This window comes from Cardiocondyla obscurior, linkage group LG11, assembly GCF_019399895.1.
Source record: "Cardiocondyla obscurior isolate alpha-2009 linkage group LG11, Cobs3.1, whole genome shotgun sequence".
NCBI lineage: Eukaryota > Metazoa > Arthropoda > Insecta > Hymenoptera > Formicidae > Cardiocondyla > Cardiocondyla obscurior.
This window is the reverse complement of record NC_091874.1, coordinates 2864781-2892353: the sequence shown is the minus strand read 5'-3', so window position 1 is coordinate 2892353 and position 27573 is coordinate 2864781. Positions and strand designations below refer to the sequence as shown.

At 38.7% G+C, this 27573-nt stretch overlaps 1 protein-coding gene across 2 annotated transcripts in view; it reads right to left on the bottom strand.

Moving 5' to 3' along the window:
* Cmpy (crimpy) overlaps positions 1 to 27573 on the bottom strand; it is a 231358-nt gene that overhangs the window by 192871 nt on the left and 10914 nt on the right. For both annotated transcript variants that reach the window (XM_070663251.1, XM_070663249.1), the window contains exons 4-5: positions 8897 to 9121; positions 3181 to 3228 (exon numbers count right to left, since the gene is read on the bottom strand). In XM_070663251.1, coding sequence (XP_070519352.1) covers positions 3181 to 3228; positions 8897 to 9121 — 273 coding nt within the window. The remainder of the gene's footprint in view (positions 1 to 3180; positions 3229 to 8896; positions 9122 to 27573) is intronic.

Genomic DNA, 27573 nt, shown 5'->3' with positions numbered 1-27573 from the left:
AGAGTACTATGAACATTATACCCTTACACCGCGGCTCTTATTACATTCGATTTACGTTATATTCCATTGTCACCGAAAGCAAACACAATTAAAGTTATAATTACCGTCATCCGCTTTTGATTAAATGTAAATTTGAAGTTAACCACTTCAAACCGCGTCGATAATAAAATTGAAAATCCTATTCGCGGTTAATAAAGAACATCGTCGCGATATAACTGCAATGTTAAACTTCGATGCCATAGCAACTTGAGTTGCGTCACAATATTTTTGTGGTTCGGAATGACTTTGAAAAAGCGAATTTAAACTACGGATTACGAAACGGCTTTGCATTACGACGATAGTGTTTCCAGTGTACTTTAATAAAATATGTTATATTATGCCCGCGCTCGGACGATATTAAAGTTTGCCAATGTTTGCACGACGCTAGCGCGTCATAGCGCCATATTTGCCGGAGAAATCCCTTCTCGGAAGAGAGACAGCGGGCAAGTTTATTTAATAACACGTAGAGTAGCATCCAGGGGTAAAAAAAAGGGGGATCGCGGGAGAAAGAGGCGCTTCAAAATAACGCTTCGGATAGAAGCTGGTAGGATAGAATCAAAAGGAAACTACCGAGGTAGGTTGCCGCTCAAAGATATCCGAGACCCTCGAGAAAGTTCGTGAAAGGCACATCCTATAGACTTTTGTAATTTGAGAAAACGAAGGATACACGCGCTTGCGAGTTTGATTGTTCGAAAGCAGCGGATTTCGTCACGTTTTCACTTCGCACGCTAAGCCATTCGGGGTAGCATCCTTCGTCAAAACAGCAGTTTACGGTAGACCTCTAATATACAATTTCGTTTAAACGAAGATAAATCCACATCTTCCGCAAAAAAAAAAAAAAAATAAGAAAAAAATAAGAAAAATTTTCCAAAAATATCATAAAGCTGTTTCTGTTATATATTGTTCGAAATAAATTTCGATGTAACAGAGCCCGGTATTGAAAAAAACTTAACGACTAGATATTCGAGAAGAATGTCTTCCGTAACGCCGTAGAACTCGATGGCTTCGCGAGAAGCTATTATGGGAAGCGCATTGTCCAGAGGTAAGGAAGAGGAGAGTGATATGCCGGTATTACAAAGCAGATCGACACTCCATTCAAAGAAGACTTTCAACAAGATGAAGTGCATGAAGCGGCTTAGACATTTAGAAAAGACCGTTTATATCTTCTCGTTTGTTACATTGTACCTTTAATATATTGAAACTGGAACGCTTACGGAACTAATTTTTACTCGATTTTATTTATGTAATTTATTTTCATTATTGTATTTCGCAATTAATACCATAACGCCTTAATTTTAATATTAACTAAACATTACAAGACGCCATTTACTTCTACTTTCTCTGCGTTAAAAAAAAAAAAAACTGTTGCACGTAATAATTTTTAAGAATAAATTACATTGACATGTATTTTACACGGCACGAGTGATAGAAATCAGGTCTTTTTTTTTTCTCTCGATTGTTACCCGATTGTTGTGCAATGTGCTTGTCTCTTGAAATTTGGATGTGCGATCGATAGAGCTCCCTGTATGTAATTCCAACGGCAAGTAGCAGCTCGAAAGTGTAATGCGAAACTGACTCGTACCGATGTGATACGAGCTCCAAGTAAAAAAACGTAAAACAACCTTGCCACTTTAATTTCACGGTACACACGCAAAAGTGTAATTTTTTAACACGCCCGGCCGCGTTGGAAATTCCCTGTGAAAAGCTTTGCCGCAAATGTGCCGCGATATACGCGGGTCCCTTCTTTGTTACGGCCTTCGGCGCATCGCCAAAGTTCGCCCTTGTTACGAACCGCGCGAAATGGGCTAACTGTGGTCGTCCAAAAAGGGAAGTTCTTATCTTCGCTGCTTTCTTCTTATTTTGCGATAGACGGAGAGGAAAGATGAAGGGGCGGGCAATGGGTGGAAGAACAGCGTTTTCGCCTACCAAATTAAATTAACCTTCTCATTTCGTGCGCCTTAAATTCTGACTACTTGACCCTTACGAATCTTTCCCTCGATCTTAGCGAAATAATTCAATTTGCGAATGTTATGAGATCGTTTAACTGTTATATTGACGTCGTTATCCGCTTGTGTATCTAGCACGGTCCCAAAAAAGCGTGGTAGATGCGTAACACCGATAAGAAATGTAATTAAAAGTAGTACGAGTGATACTGATATCACAGAAAGTTGCGAAGACAAATTTCTAGTTGTATGCAATATCATTTAAATAATACTATCCTAACATGCCTCTCTGCTTCAAGAAAATGCATAATTTATAGTATATTTAAGACGACAAAACTTGTCAACCATAATTAAGTATCATATTATTTTAACGTCGCGTTAGTAAAGTTGTTTATCATTTTTTGCAATATTTTATAGATTTATTACCTATACGGCTTTAATCGAGACGAATAGATTTTCAAGATGTTTTGATTGAAGTGTACATAATTACTTCACGGAAGTAGATGGGCGAATTATTAAGCCACGTAAAAATAATTGGCAATTATGCCTGGTTAGAAGAAGAGAATTTTGTGGTGGTTCGCATAATGTGTAAAATGAATATCGGTAAATACTAAATAATTGTCAATCAAATAAGATTACGTTGCGCTGATTAACTTTGTAAAACATTTTTATTAGTAATTGCATTTTCCATAACGCGGTTGAATAAAGTAGCGAATTATTGGTATGAAAAATGATGTCGAGAAAATCCGATCAACGTAAAACTATATTAATGGAGATGTAATGCCCGCGCTATATTTATATCGAGCGAGAAATAAATAACGCAATTTTATATTTTGTTTCATTAAAGGTAAATCAAAATTAATAGCGTACGTAATCTTTGTTTGAAGAATTTTTTTTAATATTCTTTGTCGGCCAACAGAGTGGCGCGACACATCAGCCTAGTAAAAAAAAAAAAATGTTATTACTTGAAAATTCCGATCTAGTAACGCTTGTTAACGACACATATATTAATGCCGAGAGTTAAATACTACCGTGCGATACGGTGTCAAAGGAAGAGTAGCGCGTAGTTTACTGTCGGAACGCGAGCTCGTATAATTTTCCTTTAATCCCTTAAACACGATAGCGGATGAATACTAAACATACTCAATTAAAGCCAACCGTTCGCGAAAACTTTTGGAATTGGTTGAAAGTAACTTACCCTCGATGGCGGTGCTGCTCGGCATGTCGCCAGAATTATAGAGGTCATCTGAAACAGAAGTTAGAAGTTTATCGGCTGCGGTGGTACTTCTCGGTAGACGGATATTGGGCATGAATTAATTAACGAGTACTTGCGAAACACTTCATTAGATTAAACTTAGATAGCATTCTCGGGCGCCTCCATTATTTCGCGATCAGAAGGGGGGGGGGAGGGGTGCCCAAGCGACTCGATTCGATCGAGAACTGCTAACAAGTAAAGTAATTCAGTCTTCGATAATTACGTCTCCGTAATGACCAGCGCCGTAAATGCAATTTAGCTCCATTAAAATACCAAATCGCGTGTCATCCAGCGAAGTAATTGGCATTGATTAAAGAATGAATTCACAAAGACGACTGCATTAGTCGGAATTGATAATGGGCAATGTGAAAAGTAACGGAATGGAAGGCGGAAGAAAAAAGTTAGAGTGTGCGAGAAGAGAATACAAAAATAGGATAAGATCATTAACAAGTTTATTATTGAAGTCTAGATTACGTATTTAGATTAATTTCAAAGTGCACACACTTCTGCCGTTACGGACGCTGTTGCATTTCTCAATATTAAATCGATGAAAAGTGATTTTAAGAATTTACGCAGATATTAAAAAACTTAAAGACCTTTTACGAAAAATATGCCAGTCGGCTTTTTTCTTTTTTTTTTCTCAGCCGTATTTACGCGCGATAAACGACACGGTTAGCTCTATAAATGTCCCGGTCTTATTAAATATCACCGCCATTGTGGGCACTAACGCGTTATAGATTATGAATTTGCTTAGGGGTGAACAATTCAATATTTTGCACAGCCACGAACGTTTATTATACAAATATCCGAATGGATCGCCGCCGGACGTTTAATATAGTGAGTAAATTTTACGCAACATCGACGCGAGTTCCGGGCAAATATCGGATTATTCGAAAGTACAAATCCGCGGAGTTCTCTTTCTCGGACGAATGCTGCGATATTTACTATTAATATTTGCCCAGTAGCAACTACCTTTCACTTTCCTTCCAATCAGCCATCAAAGTCTAATGCTCGTGGTAAATATTAAACTTCCACTAATAAGTTTTCAGACAAGTGCAATCCAATATTTTTTTTTTTTATATCAATTATTGATATAAAATATCAAAGTTAATAATATAAAATGACGATTCTACTATCATAAATATTTGATATTTTGTTAACCATACATATAAATTTTGAGAGGTAAATTATTCTTAATATAATTAGGTTGTAATATTTAATCTGCTTAATTATTACAATAATAATTTTGAATTATTCTAAAAGTTTATGTTAGAAAATAATGCTACCTTTAGCTCATACATTTTTTATTTATCCTGGTTTATTTTAATTAATTATCGAATATGAATCTACTAATATTGTATAACTTTCTATAACTTTTTCCACACGCGCCGATGTTACTATTATATTTATATCACGTGCTAATCTTGTACACCCTTGTGCGAGTCATTAATTTATAAATAGACAGCTTTCGACGAAATTAATGGTTTCGTTTCTGTTCCAAGGATAACTTTATAATTTATCCTCAGTAACTGCACCCGAAGATCTCCGGAGATTAAGTTGAATCTAACGATCAATAAAAAGCGTTCGTGTAACGACCCAATTATTAAGTTATTGGCCGCTGAAGTGTGCGAGACCGTAAGGCACCAGCACGACCAAATTGGTAGCCGTAATGCCACGTTCCCGCATTCTCGTCCCTCGCAATTAGATCGTCGGACATCAGACATTTTTAGATTGGCTCTGATTGCATACGTAAACAGTTAGCGGTGCACGTCGATCGTTTACGCTCCGACCGCGTGTTTATGTCAACGTAATTGCGTAATCTAATGCCTAAATCAAACTAGAATCAACATTCGAGAATTATTTTCTCACGGTGTCGCAATACCCTGACCTAAAACTCAGCCGAACAAAGATAGATTCCTGAGAGATATAAAAGATATCTAATAATAGGTATTCCAATTTCACTCCACTTTTAATGCACTGACATATCAGATTAGACACTCATGAATTTATAACAAAAGGAGGGTTAACTTTCTCAGAAAGTTATTTCGTTATTACAATTCGATTAATCTGTAAGAACTGCAATTTCCGTTCTCTTTCGGCTGAAACTAATTTTATGTACATCTTATCGTATTTTGTATACTTAATTCACTTTATTACGGGATTTATAACATTTACATTTCAAAATTTATATCGATTTTTTATATCCGCCTTCGCACTATCTTTGGTTGTCAATCCAAATATTGCAAAGATCATTTTGCATACGCAAGAAGGAATTTACGAGCAAAATTGACCGTACCAGGCTCTCTCAAAGAGCGTTCGCGCAACCTTCGAAATTCTGCATGCAGTAAAGTGAAGATCCAAAGGTTTTCTTAAGACCTTGCCGAGCCAGCACTTCTGACACAATATGACTTTACGTTGTTTCGCTATACTATGAGAGTAAAAAGCGATTGGATCTGGGACGTGAGAGGAGTATCTATGAACGAACAAGAAATTGCCAACGATATAAAGGATCGAGGGACGTCCCGGAATGTTTCATAAACGCTTTCGTTCGATGTTACGTTCTTTGACATGTGGCATCATGGGTCAAAATATATTCTGAATCCAGAAACGAAGCAGCGACGCAAAGCGCACCTTCGTCTTCTGCCGTGTTAAAAAAAAAAGAAACTTAATTCTGTTTTCTTTGAATAAAGTTTTAAAATAATCAATCGTATCACCAATCGAAATAGAAGCGAGTGAAAGGAGAAGAAAAGAAAAAAAGAGAAAGATAGAGAGAAAGAAAAAAATACACTCTTCTTATCATGAAAAGAAAAATGTATTAACTCTCCGGTACAACACAATCCGAGTGGAACAATCGTAACAATTTGCCGTTATTTAAGTGACGTTAATAACGTGGAAAAAATTGATAGAGACATTTTCGTTTCAAAGAACGAATAATGCTTTCTGTTGGGGTAATTAGAGATTTAAATTATTCACCAAATGTTTTTCGCATATACATTATCAATTACGGATTAAAAACCCACTTGAACGAATCCTCGATATACGATATTTAAATTCGCTGAGCGTCACGAAAGTTTTATTAGTTTCCATAATATAACACGTAATTCCTTTCATATCCTATTGAATTAGCGTGTCGAATAAGTTTTCTATGAACATATGACTAGTTATTAAGCCGTGACATAAAATGAATAAGAGCATAATAGCCTAACGTAGACTCAAATTAAAGGTGTTGCGAAGTCGATTTCGGTTTTCAAACTTCTAGTTGAGTATAAATTCGCGTCGCACACGTTATTAAATGAATTAATTTCTGCTAACGACAGGTTGGTCGTCATAATGATTAATTGGAATAATATATATATATATATATATATACAAATTTCAATATTAGTCCATTATTCTCAATAAATATAAGTAAGTATTTGCGAATTATTCAATATAAATAAAATCTATTAATCATTTATAGAAATATATTATTAATATGACAGTAAAAATTTATAGTTTATAATTTATTTAAATAACTGTCTAAGATTAATCCAAGAAATATTTCTATTCAAATCAATTTACTGCTTTAAACGATATCTATTCTGAAAATATTCATTTATTGTCACCGAGCATAATAAAAATATCCGTGAAAATAAACAATATCTCTGATGCAGAATAAAGGCGTGAATTATTTCAATGTAGGAAAGTGTTAATCAATCGATAGAAAGTATTCAAAACACGATAATTGTAATTGGCAATTATTTATCTCGGTTTAATATCCGTTTACATCTAAAAGACAAACGTAATATAATGAAGTGCCTTCGAGTACACCAGAAGTGTCTCGATTCACCGAAACGGATTCAGTTGGTTCCTTTACTCCTCTTTCGGACTTAGAGATTTTACTCGTGTACTTAGCTCGCTGGCAAAAGAACAATCCGTCTGCCTTCTACCTTTATAGAACGTACGCGATTAAACTTTTCTCAACGAATCGAATTTAACTTTCCGCACCGTCCGGGGTAACTACTTTTGTTACTCGTTCACCAACAACCTCGTTACACGTTGAACACCGCACTATGTCGAGATGGACTTCTGGAAGTTGCACTCGAAAAGAGAACGAGTTAACTATTGATTCTGAGCAACTCTGGATGAGGACTCTAATCATAACTGTTATGGTGTCTTTCACACGCAGTTATTTCTTTCGACATGAACAATTATTGGAGTTGAGCGCAGAAAGAATCGAATCGGCAGGAGGAGTCGAACGTACCGTACGTGCTCTGTGTGTTAATGAAATTGTATAAATGTATATAAAAAGTCTGAATCTCCGAAATGCAAGTGCGATTTCAATGAAAGAAAAGCATAGAGGTGACCACTTGATTTTCTATTATTAGATAAGTCGAGGATATTAATTCTTTTCGATGATGAAATTATCGCTTCAAGGAATTGCGAATATTTTTTGAAACGACATTTTGATTAACGTAATTTAATAAAAGAGGCGTCGTCGTGACGCGCTAAGTTAAATTAATTCTTACAGAGACGACTACAGTGTGTCGGAAATCATGCTGGATAATTGGGAAATCTATAAAAAGTCATTTCAAGTTTTAGCGGGATAACACAATCTTCTCCTTTACGCGACGATTGTTTTTGTACGTTTTAATCAGAAACGGCGAAACCGATAACGAACGTACGAACGCTGTGCCGCGAATGTGGTCCGTAGCTGTGTCTTTTTCTGATTACCGGTACACCATCTGTATCCCCTTCAGTTTGGCTTTCCGTTTTTCTTAGCCGTCGTCCTCACCTCTGACACTATTTGTGTTTTCTTTTCATTAACGTCTCACCTTTCGTACACCCACGTATTTCATTCACTTTGCTACTGTTTCGCTTTTTCCTCCACATTTAAACGTCGGCTACGCCGGCGAGTTGAGGCACAGTCGAAGAGGCGCGTTCTTCTGAGTAACGATCGATGATGAAAAAACAACTAATATCAGGCAATAAGACTACAGCTCGAATGACGACTGTCAGTTATTAGTTCCATCGTTCTCAATCGATTCCAATCTTGATCAAATTTTTCTTTTCTTTATTGACGTTAGGAGCAACTCACAAAACGATGTACTAAAAAGATATTTCGATTCGTGAACTTATTGATCCGATTATGAATGCTGTCCATTCATCGCAAAGTTTATGTAATCGGAGACAGATACTTAAAAACGTAACAAACAGTCAACAGATCTTTACATTTTTGTTTCATTTTTTTTTCTCTTGATAATTAAAGAGACAATAATGTTGCAACGTTAAAGTCTAACATTGAATATTCGTTTGTTCTGGATTAATTTAATTTCAGTCATCATCGATCGTTGGCTACGTTTCCAAAGAGACGCAATGAATCGGAACAAATGGTTACACGCATTAAGCGCGTACGAACTTTCATCGATTAGACAAGTTTTCCGCTGGCTCTGACGAACGGATAATTAAAATTGATAGTTCCATGTAACGCGTATTACGTCCGATTCCCCTAACGATAGACGAATGTAACTCGCGCCATTTGACGAATCGAGCGTGAAATTAATTTCGCCATTAGTGCACTTTGACGCGCATTATCGTACCGCCGCAGCAAAGCACGCAGATCTCGCGTGGCACCGCCGTACATCACGGCGCGCTCGCATATAGAATGAATGCGTCCTACCGTAAGCAATTTTCGCTTCCAAATTGAGCCGACACTCGTGCCGTGTCATGTACATGTAGGGCCGCGGCTCACCCGGGCACCAGGGCACCGACGGACCGCAAACGCATTTGCCGGCGGCCGCCGCGTTTCCGTTTTCGGCTGCGACTCCCTCGCCGACCAGGTTGCAGCCAGAACCCGACATCATCGGCCCGTGCGGACAATGTCTCCTCCATCTGCCTGGTATTTCTGGAAAATGCAAATCGAATGTTCCCTAAGTACGTGCAGAACTTTGCATTTATTTTAAAAATATATTATAAAAAAAAAACTTATTTAAAGAAATAAAAAAAAGAAAAATTAAAATTAAAAGAAAATAAAAGTAAAATAAAAATAAAATTAAAATTGTATCGTAAAAAAAAATGTATGGCATCACGTTTGGCGAATGTATGCCTCCGATTCTTTTATATCATGTCGTTCGCGAACAATTGATAGCGGCATAGTGATCGAATTCGGGATCAGAGAAATCGACGGATAGAACACGCGCGATCGTTTTGTCGGCTAAACTGGCTCTATTATTCAGCATGCAGCGGAGATTGTGTAACTTTATTATTCATCGACCGCAAGCCATCTGCTTCTTCTCTCGCATACGATTGGCTCCACAGGAGCGAGTGCGGTTTTTGGTGCGTGTAATTTACAAGTGTTTATGTTTAGGGCACATACACGGTGGTATCGGTACGTTCAAACGTATGTGCACATTTATCGAAAAACATCAGATAATCAAATTAATTTCGCATCGCGATAACGACACTGTTATCGATAATAAATTATTATTATGCATGTAGCGGAGAAATTGAAAAATCGATTGCGATCGCGCAATGGGAAAATGAATAATATTCGAAATATTTGCATAATATCTGGAATGGAATGAGAACTCGTATGTCTTCCGTTAAAAAATATTCCCCTACATTATAACACGCGTACTATATTCGCATTTCAATCAGCCGCGATCGATAATGACGTTTGTACTTGTAATGATCTGGATTATTATGCGGGTGCATTATTAAGAAAAAAAAAAAATTCCACGTACTGTAAAAGGAGCAGCGCGATGTAGTGTTATGCAAGCGAGAGATTGCGCCGTCGAAAAAAAATTCACGATCACGCATCCGTGACGAATCTGTCGGCGGAGTAAATCGAACATCGGTAACCGTGCAATTACAAAACCGTCAATATCGCCAGGCACTGCTTACTGCATACACCGTTCCTCGTCATCGGACGAGGACTGAGTACTACGTTAGTACCCCAAGGGAGTATATAATGTGGTCGCCTAATGAGACGCGGTGTGTACCCAGACGACAAATTCCAATTCAATTGCGTTCACTAGTCGCTGACCGAGAAGCGCGGGAAAGAGGGAAAGGGACTTAAAGCGTCGCCATCGGTATTTCAAAGAAAGAAAAATGCCAATTAGTTTACGCTATTCGCAAATAAATCTGTACGAGACACAAAGGTATAAATAGAATAAAAGAGAGAGAGAGAGAAAGAGAGAGAGGGAGAGAGAAATAGCAACGAAGTGATGAACCGGACAATAAATTGACTAAAGCGGTCCGTTGTTTGAGACGAAAGGTGGTTACAGTTTGCCGCGATATCCTGGACCCGTGGCATACGCTGACCCTCCTTCGTCCCTTTCCTGCCTTCAATCGCCCCGCGTTTCAATCGATAAGTTTAATAATCCACAGATGGGCTACGCGGAGAAAATCGAATTTGCCGATCGGTTTGCCCATCAGCCCTCCGGGCCTCCTAAATGCGAATTCATTTCGAGCTAATGGCTGGGAATGCGCTTCTGTCTAATTGCCCATGAACCAACCAGATATGCGATATCCGAATGCAACCGAATTGCGGCGGTTTTCGATTAAGAAAATCGAAGATACTATGCAGGAAAGTGCTCCAAGAACAGGTCGCACAAGCAGTCAAACTGCTTTTGCGTTCAAATTTACATACCGCGGAATTACATCTTTCCGATAATTATCTCGAAATAATATTTTCAATGTCGCCGACATGCTTTCGTAGCCGTCAAAAAATTCGTTTTAACCATTCGAATTGAAAGTTGCATTTTACGATTTCGAATGTCGTGTAATTTTTATAAGACTGGTTTCATTACGTTACATACATTGTTTTGTATGTGTATAAGATAACGAAGAAAGAAATCGTTATATCGATCTTATAGCATTTCGTTGCACCATAATTAATGCATTGTTACGACACGACGTGTCGCCGTGATAAACGCGATCTTGAAAAATGTCAAAGCTGCCAGTTTTAATGCAAATTGATTTTAAGTTAATGGACCGTACGCACGGTCATCAATTAACCACAACCGCTTAGAATACACATTTCTGCTTTTACGTATATTACGCCGTCGATCTTTCTGGAGTAGCGACACGAAACTCGAGAAGTCAGACTGCACTTACAGTTGTGGACTGTGCAATCGGCTTACTTGGAGGTGCATTTGGTCTCTTGTTCCAGTGTCGGTAATCCGTTAAATCGTCAGTAGCCACTTCCCTAATGTGTCGACACTTGCTTACACCTCTCTCACAAGCTTTCCTTAAAACGGTGGGATTTCAGATTTATAAAAAAAGATTACGTAAAATATTTTCGTGTGCACGTAAATCATCTTAATAAATTGACGTTAAATTAATTTTGTTTTACTTAAATTAAATAATTAAAAAAAAAACATGAGCACATAAATTTTTGTTAACTTAAAAACTTTTTAAAATTGTATTAATAATAATACTTTAAATAAATAATACACAGCATGCATGGAAATGCATTATTATCATCGCAATACGCGTTAATAAAATATCCGAGTGTACGCTAAAACTTTTTTACAACAACTCCAGATCAAATCGTAAAATAATCAACATATTAATAAATAAATACGCTGAAGTTTTAATTAAATTAATATTTACTTATTAAATCTAATGTAAATATAATTTAATTAAATGTAATTTTGAGAAGAGATAAAGATATTATCATAAATAAATGCACATTTCATTTAGATTTATCCTGCCCATTACCTTTTTGGTAATAGTAATGTATAATTACTTTAGCCAATGTTAAGTCGCTGTAATCCCATCGTTAAAATATCGCTGCCACACACGCATACGATAATGAAATGTTTTACACTCTCGTTACTATACCACGTGAGAGTATATACGGCCATATCGTGAACCATGCGGGATACGACGTCGTTTTATGTTACGCTTGGCGAAATGCAGATTTCCGGTAACCAAAGTAAACGAAGTTGTGAAAAATAACGGTGCTCCACCCAGCCTAGGTAAGTAACTTGGCAAAGAGAAATGAGGAGCAACTTAATCAACCGACGCGAGTGTATTAAAGACGGCGGTAAAGAATCATGCGCCGTCGTAGAAATGCGAAACTGAGAGCGGAAGAAGTTTACCGCTAGACTTTTTTTTTCTTTTTTTTTTTCCCCCTGCAAGCTCCATTTGCATTCGTAACGCGGAAGGACGATGCATCAAAATGGACCTTTCGCGCGACAACAATTTATTTTTCCGCACGAGCGCGTATGTTCATTTACACGTATCAATCTGATCACTTGCGCGAATAATAAAGTTTTCTGCCACAACGGTTCGATGTATAAAAAACACTGACAATTGATCCTGCCATTTTAACAAGGCACTCTCTGTGGATAATGAAAATAAATCTCCTAATAATGTCGCGTACAGATATTTCAGCTTGAAAAAACGAAATCTGTTTTTCCCAGCGCTCGCGAAAATATAATAAAAAACAAAAAAAAAGGGACAAGTTCGTGCAGATGGCAGTTGTTTCTGCAGTATACGTAATGTATGATACTCGAGAAAATTATGGTATGTTTAATGAATACGACGCGACCTCGTTGTGACGCAGTAACGTCAATGAAAACGGTATATCTCTCGTATACCTTTGACTGTGCCCGCGCTTTCGAGCACCCGCGAGTATCCGCGAATACACACACATACACGCGCGCGGTTTCATTTTCTCTCAAATGCAAATGATAGGCATCATTGCTCCGCGCGTTGCGTCGAGTGATCAATATTTGCAGAATTATTTGCCCGATAGAATAGACAGATAATACTACATAAGCGTACTTTCAGCGTATCGAATTGGTTTACAAAAGCAAGCGAGGACAACTCTATAGCGAATGGAAGTGCATGCTTTTATAAAGTGAATCAATCCGCTGAATCTGTGCTAGCTTAAGTGTTAATGTACTATTAAAAATATTGTTGGGAAAACGCGTGGAAAGGGGGTCCGTATATGTTCATATATTGTAGTTATAATATGATATAAGGATTAAACATATTAGCGTCATAATTATTGTTCCATCGTACAATTGAAACATCGTTTCGGTTATTTGATCGTAATGACGAAAACAATAGCGTATCACGTGGCATTAATTATAAAGGCAATTTTAGAAAATCGCGCGTCCTTGCATATTTCTAATTTCGGTTTCGTACAATCGTGGATTGCGCGATCCGCGAATAGTTCTATGTAACTTTATAAAGCAATATATAGCGCCACCAGGAAAGCGAATTACATTCGCGAAAATAAACAAACACCAGAATTTTATATTTCAGCATATTCGTATTTGCATTCGTGATTGTCTTCTTCCACATAATTCCATAGGTATCCCTGTCAATAGAATTTCGTGCGAGCCCCCAGTGCGCAGAAACGCTTTTACCTCTGTACACCGCCGCACACGTTCACACTTTGCGAATGCATTTTTTGTAGATTTTCGTTTCGTTCCAACATAATACCCATAATATTGAGTATAGCGCTTCTTTTTGAAGCAAAATATTTTTCAACATTTTATGCCAACACTATAAAAGCATTTAAAAACAATTGAATAATTCATGATGTTTTGATAGAGATAAAAATGAACAAAGCATTAAAATAAAAAAAAAGCACGTTTTACTTTTTTCGTGTTTTTAAACTTCGAAATATAAATTATTTAAAAATGAGTAATATTATAGATAGACATTATAGATTATTTTCATGGAATTATTCAATGTATCTAGTGACGTATATGTTAGTGGTTATAAAAATAAAGGCGGTACCAAGTCTCTTCCACGGTATTCTTTTTCATATAAGGAAATTTTAATAAGTAATAAATATTTGGTTTATTATCGGAAAGTGTGAAGCATTCCAACAAATTGATGCCCGTTCGGATATCAACCTTCCGCTTGATTTTCACGGATGCGGGCGTCGAGATCCTCTCGGGGAAACTGCTGCGTTGCGTCCTAATTAACTGGCTGGAATCGAGGCTCACCCGCTGGCGTGGTTATGCGAGATTCGACCATCGCAAAATCGTCATTAAACAGTAACTATCCGCGCTAATCCCTGTCATTATGGGCATCCATCAATTTTCCGAGATTATCAGATTTCAGCGATTTCTATCGAGTTTCATGGGACTTTCATTATCATATAGTCAAACAATGCAGTACATATAGCAAAAAGTACTGCAAGACATCCGATTCATATTCAGCTATAATTAACAACCCGTAATAAACCGTTTGTAGGGGTTACATTTATCCACCTGTTACAAGAGTTTCAATCGCCAATTATTACAATAATTGTCGTTAAATTAAAAACAATGATATTTAATATGCTAGTATAAAACGATAAATTATGTAACGAGGCGTTTGTAATCGGAACTAATGTGGCGTGAGATATCTGATATAATTATTTTGCAAAATGGGTCGCGTGCAATTTGTTACAAAGTTATATGCGCGACAGACAGTGATGCCACTACTTCATTTCTTGAATTACACGTGATTACAAGCCTCTGTTTTTTAATGTATCCTTTAATAATGAAGTCTGGCGCTTTTCAAACTATTTCACATCGTTTTACGTTCCCTCTTTTCTCTTTTTTTAAAGTTACCTTATTATAGCACATCACCAATTCTGACACCGTATACCCGACACGATGAATTTTTTCACGGCTTATTTTGCTGGAGAATGCAGCTTGCGTATGTAATTTATTTTTAATCACGTTCCACGTTTCACCCTCTAACATTTTAACGGCATATAACGCACATACGATCGTTGTTTATATTAAAGATGCATATAATTTTTAAAACAGATAAGATTATTATTAAAATCAAATTATATTATTTGTTATAATTTCCAAATGCCGTTCTTACTAAATGAACGGTGATACGTCGTAGATTTTCCGCGTTTCTCTTTTTTTTCCCTTTTTTTTTTTCATCTCTGATCGCACTGGCTGCGAATCCCGTACGTTTTTTACGACGTAACAAAAATTGCAGTTCGTCCCGTTTTGCCGCTGACCTATCAGCGTCCTATCAGATTTAAAATCCCGGCAATCCATCCGGATGCACATGCAAGCTATTCCTCTTTCCCTGCCTCCCCCGAGCACACGTCGTTGCCGTAGCATCCCGTATGTGTCACGTCGCATCTCGTGTCTCTTGCCAGCTCACGAACCAAGTAACTATCACACGGGCGCACACGAGCGCGCAAAAACGTAATACAGGTCAATGCATAATACGGCGGAGTTTGGTGGAGCTCCAACGATTCGTGTAAAATAAAACAGCCAATCGATTGCACACACGCATACGCGTACGCAAAAACCAATAAGTTGATATTATATAAGCGATATTATTGTATAAGCTGACTCTGGATCAGTATATGTGTAGTACGTCGAATTCATGACTTGACGAATCTAATGATTTAAATTAAATCGACTTAAAGGATGAAGAAATATTAAACATTTTTTTTTTTTTAATGCAGACAGAATTAACGATCGAATTTTACAACGAGTTATAACGTCGACGTGTCAACATCACATGTCCCTCGAAATCGAAGGAAACCATCGGGCTGTTCGGGTTTCACGAGAGAATCATAAGTTAAATAATACTTATGTTTTTAGAGAGCGGTAATTAAACTATTTAAGAGACGGAATGAATATTGATACTTTCGCAATGCGCACTTTAAAGCTTTTCCCACCGACGAACCGCATAATATTATTCCTCCCATTAATCGTAAACTTTAGAAACTAAAAGCGATTAAATGTGCGAGCGCCGTTTTCTCCGCGACGTGAAAAAGCAATTTGTAAAAGGGTCGAGCGTTTCATTAAAAATATGCAGCGGCAATTGTCGAGCCGTGAACACGTTCCTGCGAGAATAATAAAATGTTTTAATTAACATTCTCTGATTTAACGGCGGGACTGTACGTTGCGTACAGTATATTCAAGGATGTCTTTCCAGAAGTTCGGCGTGATTCGTTTGAAAGTCTCGACGTACAAATGATCGCGTTCACCCGTTTCCGTTGCCAAACAGTAGGGACTTAATTAAAGGAAAATCTCTTTCTCCGCCGCTAAGAGATATATATATTTTATACATCGCGTACACTCGCCGCCCGCCTACGGGATGTAAAGCGAATCCTTGGCTTAAGCACCGCGATACGTGCAAGTCCGCAACGCATTTATAGACTTTCCAACCGTCCGTCCCGCCGGTATCGTCCTACAGAATATGGTATAATATACTGGCGTTAGTGGTCTGGTATTTCGCGATTGTGCACCGGCAAAATAAACCGCCGGAGCTCCGGCCAGCTCCGTTTTATATCCTAAATCGCTTTTATCTCGCGCCACATACGTCAAGAACGTGACTATTTACCTTAAAGCGCGCGTGGTGCTCGTTATTGCGAGCACGGAAGCTTTACCGATTAAACGTTTATATCGTCTGTGCACGCGTGATATTGAATTCGCTAATTAGTTGTTGCACATTCGCGTGCAATTGTAAATTAAAAGTACGTCACGTCGTCGGCGGCGACCATAGTTTTCCGCGACGTTACGACGTCTATTTCACGATACATCAACTCGCTACGTGAATATATTATTCTCGTGCGCACGGCGCCGGAAAGTTGTTGCGCGCTTCCGAATTTACGTGCTTTCCCGTCGGGCCAATTTTTCAATCCGCGCGCCTTATCGTACGTTCGCGGCCGCCGCGATCCAGCTCATCTCCGCCGACTTATTTATTCGCGACACACAACCGCGGAAGGAGCGTTTTCCTCATGGCGTATAGAACCGCTCGGCTATTTACCGCGGCGGCATTTACCGGACTCGTTTACCGGATCTTTAGGACGGAGACGGCGTACGACGATAATGAGCTCCGACGGCCCCCAACCGTATATTTCCCGCCGGTGGTCTTGTAACATGAAATAAGGTCGCTTTACGCCTCCGTCCACCGCGCCCTCCGCCTTCTCTCGAAATGCCGGTTCGATCTACCTATTTGGTTTATCGACGGTGGTGTAGCGAGCCTCTAACAGTTCCTCGTATTGAGCGAACTGGAAACCGTACGGTGATCTATGGGATTTGTATATCTGTGCGCGCGTGCATGTGCACGTACGGTACGGCTACAAGCTGTTTAGCAGCGCTGCGAATGAACGCCGTGCAGCTCCCTGCTCCCGGCTCACCTAGCCGGCGAGAGCGGTTCTCGAGATTTGTTGCTTGACATTGAGAAAGTAGCGTTCGCGACTGGTAATAGTGTATATAACCCCCTCGTGCCAATGCGCCGGGTCGACAGTTCTCGCGGCAACAATCGCCCACCGGGAAATATGCAGCCCATACCACACGTAACCTACGCGAGACCTCCACCTTCGCCGAGAGTCGATCGCGCCCGAGTCACGTATTCGCGTTAATCCCTCCCGCGATAGGCCGGAGCTGGGATTTAAGATCTCGTCGGGCTCCGTACCGTAATTCGAGCTCGAATAGCGACGTGGGTCTTGCGCAAACGTTCCCTCGAAATGATCTTACCGGCGGAAACAAATCTTCTTTCGGGATTGCCTCGTCCACGTATTCACGGAGTCAATCTTTCCCCGAGCGAAAGTTCGATGAAGTTGCGAAAGAGAAAATAAAGGATGTACTCGACAACGAGAAAACATCGCCCGCCGGCACGTGACGGTCGTTTCCACGTTTTACACGTGCCGTGCCCTTCTCTCATGCTCGGCCACGTATACGATGTCCGACATCGGACGCGTGTAGCTTTATACGATTCATGAGATTAATACCATACGACGGGCGTTGTATCTTCACATGAGGTCGGTCTTCATACAAGGGATCACCCGGCGGAACCTGTTGTTTATACTAGCCTCTATCACACGTATCCCACGACACGCGAAAATACATTCGCCGCTTCGAACCCGGCTCTCGTCGCCGGTTTATTTGATTTTCAAAGTGAGCTTTCCCGCTCGCGGAAATAACTGGACGCCTTCGCGGATTTTACTGCCCCGCGTGAAGGAAATCGAATATCCGGCATGGCCGTGTGCGCACATTGTGAGTTCGAAGAGCGTCGACGTCAGTTTACGACTATTTCTACGTCGCCAATTAAGCCGGATGTTCGTATTGTGCGTTCAGCGATTGAAACGGCCTTATGTATATATCGTTTTGTGTATCGCGAGCATGCTTGAAATTGGCCGCGCTTAATGTTATCGCGCGTTGCGCGCTCGACAGCGCAAATAAAACTCTAACACCGGTTTGCGCCGAGGCAATACGCGTGAAACCGTAGTTAGCGGTTTCTTCTCGTGTTATTTCACCCTTTACGATTCCTTCTTGTTTCTCTTTTTATTTCCTTTTTAGAGAGCACAGAATACAACTTTGAGTTTCCGCAATCGCTACGAGCATGTGGAGAAATGCATGAAAATGTTTGATTGCGCGATTGAATGTATATGCTCTACGAGTAATTAGAGCACGTATAAAATAAAATTTATTCACAATTAAACGCGAAGTTTTAAGTAGAACGGTCGCAAGTTACCAAAGAAAGCATTGACTTTGGCGTATAATTATTTTTTTTTACAAATTATCTCTCTTTTCTTTTTATCGCTATCGTGAAATCTCGAAGAAAAGTTGCACTCGTTATCAAATTTCGACGACGGGAGTTTAGTTATTAAATTAAGTTAATTTATACGAAACTATAACAAGCGAAAATGACTAATTAGCATATATGGCATTATATTTTAAAAACAGCTCGACACCATTCGCCAATCAATTAGCATGCACCCGGTTAATTAATTAATACATTTTCCTATGAACCGTAACAATCCTCACCAATTGTGGAAACGACGATAAACTCCGCGGCATATCGAGATACACGCCGAACCGATTTACCACAAGCTATCGCTTTATTTATGAATATTTCAGCAAAGCGCATTGTCCGATACCACAAACGTATGTGATCCGCCAATTGAATATTGCACTAATGCAAGACTAGCAAAGTACTACAAAGTCTGCAGCTATTATGCCATACGACTAATGCTATTTATCTATTTAAATCTATTCAATAAATCTGTGTAATAAATCGGAAGAAGCGTATCTCTATAAAGTATATTTAAATAGTTATCAATATTAATTATGTTTAATTTAACGCGATCTTTAAAAATAATATACACTAAAGAAACTTGTCTTTACTTTATAAATAAACGTGATTAAATAAAAGCGACAAAGTACGGATGTATACGGAGTGTAAAAGCAATATACGGAATGTTTGCACCCTTCTATCATGATACGCGCATACACATGCATTGATCTTTTTTTTTTTTCTTTGTGCTAGTGGCCGGGATTTTTTCTCGCGAATTTACTTCGAGATGGGAAATAGCGAGATTACGATAAGGCAATGCGTGTGAAAGCGACCGAGCGCGGCTTTTCTGTCGCACATGACAATTACCGCCGGATGTATAAAAAAAAAGGAAAAAGAGAGAGAGTAAAAAAAAAAAAAGATCTTTCTCTCGGTACAAAAGTACGAAGCCACAATGGTTCGCAGAGAAGAAGAGAATGGCTAGACGTTTCTGTTTTACGAGTCGCGCGCGAGTATACGCGGATACATTGCATTCGCGAATGTTGGCGCGTTTATTACACGGAGCCCTGATGGTTTCTTTAACACAAAATTGGTATTTACCCGTTATGAGCCCTTTCGGTTTTTAGGTCAGCATCTTCTACTGATATAACAACTCGCCGCGGCTACTCATGAGAATACAACGCTTTCGCGGGCTTTTCGGTGCTTCGATCGACGGTACGTTAATGATAATGACGAAAAGATTATCATTACGTTTTAACGCGCGAATTCACCGAACAATCCTCCGCGATTCGACGTTTTTGATAAGATAGTGCATTGATTGTAATAGCCCGTTTGAAGAGCACTCCGCGTTTCAGCGGAAACGCCAAGTATAACACCACGGCAATTCTCTTATTAATAATCCCTGTGCAATGTTGCATATAAAGGAGATAAGACTTTTTCGCTGTTTATGTTTTACACGGTATCGTTAATGCATTGTGATTGTGAGAGAACTTTATGACTCGGATATTTTGTTTGCCTTGCGTCTTATCACGCAAATGTACAGCTTCTTCTTACATGACATTAGACGATTAAACTCGCTCTCTGAAGTTCCATATTACCGAGTGCCGTGACGTCACACCATTAGCTCTCTCACAATCAGTTCCACGCGAGATACAATTTAATGGGAAAAGTTACGAATTTGCGCTTCTACCCTGAACGCGATCGTCGTTGTCTGACCTGCCTCTTCTCATACCGCGAATGGATAGTCTCGCGTGACGCGATTCTTTCGCCGGGTAAAATCGAGTTTACTTCTTGCAATCCTGTTTAATATCTGTCACAAAAGAGAAAGCACTAAACTAAAACTTTTTTTTCTTTTCCTTTCTTTTACCCCTCATAATTTGCTGCGCGAGAGCTCGTCCGTCATCGCGAAGGAATTGAATGTCATCCCCCTCTCGACTTTTCATGCTCTGTCAAATTTGCAGACTGTATTGTGTGTACCGCGGTGATACGTACGTATTCAGCAAGGAGATGAATCTAATTATCCCTCTCACCCTCTATCTCTCCTATAAATTGTTTTCAACAGATAAGATATATAATAAATGCATAGATGAAAATTATTACGAACTCCACCGAGTTAGAAGTACCGACACTGAGCTGAAAGTATCTAAAAGCAAAAAAAAAGTGCACGAGCACTAACTTTTTTCATATCATCCAGATAAAACTGCGCGTAAAGAGGGAAAATACGACCGCCCATAGCGCCGTCGAGCTTTTACACACATTTCCTGTATCCTAGCGATTTGCATTAGGACCGTTTAACGCCTAAGTAAAAGTTGGTACATTTTCCTACCCAGGATAATCCACTTCACTGAATCTGCATGCGGCAGAAAATTCACAACCGGTGAACTGAAAAATATTGTGACAGCCGCGCAAATATTACAATGCACTGCGGCTCCGTAACGGCCGTTATTAGTTCGTTATGCGACCGATATTTGCTGCACAAGAACGTGCATTCGAGAACTGGCGCTACTTATAAATCGATGCGCTCGCTTTGGCTACTCGTTATCACATGGTTCCTCGATAAACGATGCGTACATGTACACCGTGCACGAGCGATACGTGTGGCCGGCCGAGATAGCGCCGCTACGTCGATATTTCACAGTTAAAACTCCACCCGGTCATGCATAATTTCATTTTTAATCCGCAACCGTCAAAGAATCACGAACTACTAGTTACATTCTGTGTGCAAGTAAATAGAAAACGTACGTCTATCCGCGTCTTCTGTTTCGAAATGGCCCAATTTGATTTTTTATCTTGACGGTCGCACAGTAAAAGTCATGCGAAATGCACTGAATGACAAATATAAATGTGCACAGAGAATTGTCTCAAAGTATTGTCATTCGAAAGTTAGTCGAATGCAAATTTATGTAGAAAGCAGTATGCATTTATGCTATAAAAAATTCAGACCACACTTTATGAATGATTTGTGATCTGTATTAAAGTAAACTTTTATTCCGATTGAAATAAAAATGTCTTTGGAAACGTTTCTTTTAAGTATTAATAAATAAAAAACGAAAGAGAGGAGGCGAGATTTACAAAACTTTAACTTTTTTCAATATTGAATAAATATTGATGCTAAAAAATAAAACGCGCTCCCGAACTCGCACACAGATAACGCATATCGAAAAAAGAACTGTCTGACCTATTTTTTAAAGAACGAATAAACGACCGTGCTATTCACTTGAATTTTATTATACGTATAGCAATAGCAATATGTGCTATCGAGATTTAATAAGTTTGGAAAGTAATTGGGAAGCAAAACCGTTTAAAAGTTTAGATATCGAAATAGCTCAATTTTTCTGTCACGCTTATTTTTTTATTTTTTATTTTTTATTTTTTTTTTCTTCCATGAACGTAAAAATGTTGCTTATATCATGAATGTCAGTAAACCTCATAGTAATGGAAATTTCAAAGTGTTTTGTACTTTCAAAATTATAAAATGAGCGAAGAAGAACAATTCTGAGTCGTTTTAATCGTTGCAGTTTAACATAACGAGCAGAAGTGAGGTTGAGGTTTGAAGTAAGGTCTTATAACATCAATTTTCTTAATTTCCCTTGAAAATGCTATTCACTAAAAATTGTCTTTTAAAAAAAAAAAAAAAAAAAAACTATAATATTTCTTGTTCTAGAAGAGTATGTCTCAAAAGGAGATATCAAATTTAAATTAAAAAAGATACAAGCATCTCTAAATTTGAAGCAAAATAATTTAATCTCTACTATAATGCCAAGAAATTACGAATAGAAAAATTAATCTATTACTTGAATAATGTGTTTTATTCGTAGAAAATGTTTTCTCTCAGGTTTTCAGAAATAAAAATTCGTTCAGCCACAAATTTGTCGATGCGGTAAAAAGCACCGTCGAGCCGATTATCGTATTTGTCACGATTACTGCTCGAAAAGATGTAAAACAGATCGCGACATTTACCACGATGTTGACTCCCGTGAATTTACATGCCTAGTGTACCAAGCGAAAACCAATAATGACCGTGGTTAGCGACTTCAAGATAGAGCTCTCCGGCAACGCCAGCCACTATTCAGCCCAAGAAGGCAATAATGTCATTATGAGGAGGCGGGTGAGGAAATGGCCCGTAAATGTTCAGATACCTCCGTTTAGGCTATCACCCTTTCCCTTCTCTTCCTCTCTCTTTTCCCTCGTATCTTCCTTTCTCCTGTTTTCTGACAATAGCTTAAGAGCCTCATTTCAATGAATTTTCTCGTGCATTTTCGTAGGATAATAATTTCTGATAAATAGCGACGATGAATGCAGTCGTTAACAACGATGAACACTTTGAATTTCTCTTATTTTATTTATTTATTTATTTTTTTTCTTCTTGGGCGGATTTGTGGTCGACGTTTGAATTCATGCGTGAAATTTTTGTGCGTGGTAAATATTATTTAATCGCCAAGAGCAATTAAAATAAATTACGCTTTAATTGAGATGCGAATTATATATAAATCGATGTAATAAACGTTGATTCATACCAGAAACGGACGGTGACATGTCGTACGCGCAGCGACCTAATATTGAGCAATCTATAAGTATAAGCGGGTATCTCGGTGCGACCTGCACGTGGAGATAAAAATAAATCCGACAGAAACAGAATGCACGTGCGATTTTGAAAAAGAATATAAGGAATGAAAAAAGATAAAGATTAATTATTAGATTGATTTGATTCTTTAACTCGATTCGGCCTGTTACGACTTTGAAACATCGAGATGTGATTAAACAATTAATCTCTTTCTGCCGATAATTGCGTCTATCTAGCGGGTCTCTCGTATATCTGTTGAATAATATATCAATAATCAATTAAATTCCATAACTTAACAATGCATTGCTAACGTTGACTAATAAAGCAATATTATGCAACGCCAATCATATTTATAGCAAAAATTATGAAGTCACGTTGAACCCATATTAATCGTGCAGATATTGTCAATGCCAATTCGTACATTTTGGTATTCGCGTGGCGTTTCATTAATTGTTCTCGCGGAAAATATTCCACAATAATCTTGTTTATGCGGTATGTCAAACGACGCGCTAGGCATATTTACAATTGTATAATGAATCCGACACACGTATGCAAGTCAAACAACCTACTTCTGCCCTATGATAATTATGAAATACATATTAAATGATACGCCTCCGTTCGCAGGCATTGCATTTAATTTCTTCGTATGCGTCCATACGAAGCGCACGGACACACACACAAAGGGTTCAACATGTTACGGTAATTTATTAACTGCCGGCAGAGTCAAATTTTCAGTAAAGCGCTATATTCCAAATGAAAATGAATGAATTATATTTACAAACAGTTCGTATAAAATAGAATTTACATTTTCTCTCTTTTCCTCTCTCTCTCTCTCGCTTTTTATCTCGATAAACGTGTCACGTTTCAGGACTCGTCGAAAATATTAATTACGAAAATATATAGACGAAAGCCTACGGAATCTCCCACATTACAACAAACGAATTATTATCGATGAAATTTGTCGTGACACGTTCTTCGTCTTCGTTTCAACGGCGGCGCGAAATTTCTTAAGCAACGTCGAAAATTTCTACGTACACGACGACTGCATGACGGCAAAAGGATGGTACAGCTGTCGAGTTAAAATGCGCCGAAGATATTCGCGTTCGGTGCGCCTGACGTATGAAACGACGTGGAAACTTTCGATACATGCGGGAATATTTTTACACGCCGCCATGGGTGAGGTTGCTGCTGTTGCTGTTGCAGCTACTGCCGCCGCCGCCATGACGGGGATGCAACGCAAATACGAAGGGGGCTAAACTAATTTGTACCCTACCAACTCCCCACGTTCGAGCAACGATATTCCATGAATACTGAGCGTCCTGGCTTCTAACATCGAGCAACCACTGTGCATATGCATCGGCTTAGGTAGAACCGGCGAATGTATAGGGGAGTATGTGCGCACCTGCAACCCTACATGCGTACATAGTTCTTTCCTTAAATGCCAAATCGCTTTCAAGATAACACGCTTAAACGACTGCAGATGAAAATTAATTAAAAATCCTTTGGCTATCAGCCCGCGCGCAGCGAGTTTGCAATCAGTGGAACGAGCTTACGCGATATCAAGATTACGCTTACGCCGCATAAAAGAGTATTCCCTTTTTATTCATCTGTTAACCTTTTTGCTATCAAAATTTAAATTTTAATAATGTAATTAGCGCGGTATTGCAAATATCTCGCATAATGTTTAATATGTACAAAAATTAACTTTCCATACATAATATAATTATAATGTTAATAGTGTAGTAACAGACTCAGGTATTTTAAGCGTAATGAAAAAAGTTATATAAATTTATATATCTACATACACTTAAAAAAAAAAAAAAATTACTTTAGTTGTAAAAGAATATGTTTTTACGTTCATAAAACTACGAATGACCGAGTTTCGTGGCCTATAAAACTATACCTCGGCGTAAACGTGAATCTGTCATATAATATTTTCCATGCCAGGGTTACAGATAATAAGTTTTAACAATTTAATAGAAAAAAAAAAAAGAAAAAAAATTACGACTGCTTTATCAAACATTACGTACGAAATAGACATCGATGATCTTGGTACATCTAATACGCACATGCGATATATCTCGTAAGCGGATCGACGAATGTCCAATCTATATTCAAAATGACGTCAATGTATCTCCATCGAAATCGCGTAATGTCCCTTTATGTCCTCAATGCTTTATCGCACGTTACGTCGAATCGGGAAAGTCACTTCGCAATTTGCCATGCGGCTGTAACGCTCGGATGATATACCGTATCGCCGAGTCCATTTCTGCATGAAAGTTCTAAGGAAAGGCGTATCAAAGCGAATTGATTATTTCCTCCCGCTCTCTCTCTCTCTCTCTCTCTCTCTCTCTCTCTCTCTCTCTCTCTCTCTCTCTCTCTCTCTCTCTCCTTTTAGGGAGTATATTTTTCGTGCCTGCGTGCATAGGGGTTACTCGCCTAAATGCGCACATCGTCGATGCACGAAGAAATCGATCACCGGCGTTACAACAACCGACGGCACCCGTCACTGCAGAATCATGTTAACCCCGGCGACAGTGTGCCGACCTAGCTGATTGACGTCCGTTTTTGAAATCTCGTAGCCCGGTTGATTCGCCGATTGCACGTATACAGTACACGCGGGCGGAACGCCCGTGATAACGCTCTTTTTTTTTCCTTTCTTCTTTTTTTTCCGCCGGTTGACTCGCGTGTAACGAGTCACGCGGCTGAATCAACTGCGATTCTTCAGTCGCATTACATGTACATCCCGCATAACTGCGCAAGGCTGCAGCGTAACGAAGTTATTCCCTGCATTCCACTTGTTGTTACAAAGCAATTTTTTTTTTTTTAGATGTAAATTCTTTTCCGTTCTAGTAAAACATTTTGTTGCTTATTCGATGACGGTGACTAAATTGTGATCGAATCAATTTCAATTTTAAATTAGAAAAAAATTTAATTGCCAATTGCTTTTTAATTCTTTAAATTAAGTAACATTAATGAGTGCCGGGATTACAAACATCGAAGGCAAGCAGACGTAATTATTTAAAAAACAAAAATCACGACGCGAATAACTCAACGGCAGAATTACTGCCTGTTCTTGTTTAAAAAATTGCCGGCCAATGAATAACTAATAAAGTAAACAACGCGACGTCATATAAATGCAGATTAAAAAAAAAAATGAATATCCACATAACAGATTGTAAGTGAAAATGGACAATTCCTACGTCATCGTTTTCACCTGCCATTTATTTTGCAAAATCTAAAGCAATTTCCAGGCGAGATCGGCTGTTACTACAGTGACTTAAGCCGATTTCGCTGCATGCGAAACTCACTAGCAGGCCCAAGTCGGCTAATCCATTCTCGCGGCGCGAAATCACGAGAAGCGAGAGCGAAATCGGAAGCAATTTCATTTTCCAAAGACACGTACACGAGTTCGTCCTTAAAGCAGACCGTCGCTGCAGCTCGCGTTCGCGACGTGCACAAAATTTGAGTGCGAAAGCGTGTCCTGTTCGTGAGAGGCGCCAAATAAGAACAGGGACTTCGCCAGAATCCGTGATTCTCTTTCCCGGTTGAAAAACTACGACCTCATTCTCTGCGCAATCTCAATGATTAACGTAAAAATGGTAGGCAAGTTTTCAGCGCAATTCAAATGAGCACAATAAGATCCGGCCGTTTACGAAGTTAATAATTTTATTTAGATTTCCTCGAGAATTTATTATCTTTTCCGTCATTCAGTAAAGCAAAGTAGCACTAATAATAGAACCAAGGTGTTGAAATATAACACAAATTGGAAAACTTTTCGTCCAGAAACAAAAGAGAAAGAGAGAGATGGAGAGAGGAAGAAGTGGAAGTATCTCGTATAAGGTACACGGAAGATCGAATCGGGTTAACTCAATTACCGTCTGCTTTAAGATAATAATGAGAAGATAATTCACAAGAGCAGTTATTATTGAAGCGTTCCAAAATGCCAGTGTCAAAGTTCATCGGAAGTGTCGAGTTGAAGACAGTTTCGAGTTTGAGTTCCGCGACTAGCGCGACCCTTTACTGCCTTTCTGCATATGAAACAGGGATAGTTTCTCCGCTTTGAGACAAGAGAACAGTGCGACTAATTTTACAGTCCTGATTCTGTGCGAACATCCATCAAGTGTTACAAGGGACATCATCCGCGGAATTACGCATCAACCATAATAGAAGTGCTATGTCTATACATATACTGTTATACGTTACTTCCAAAATTTGCTTAATGACAGGTAATTGCAAATAAATTTCAATATTAATACAGACAAAATATATCGTGCCCGTTG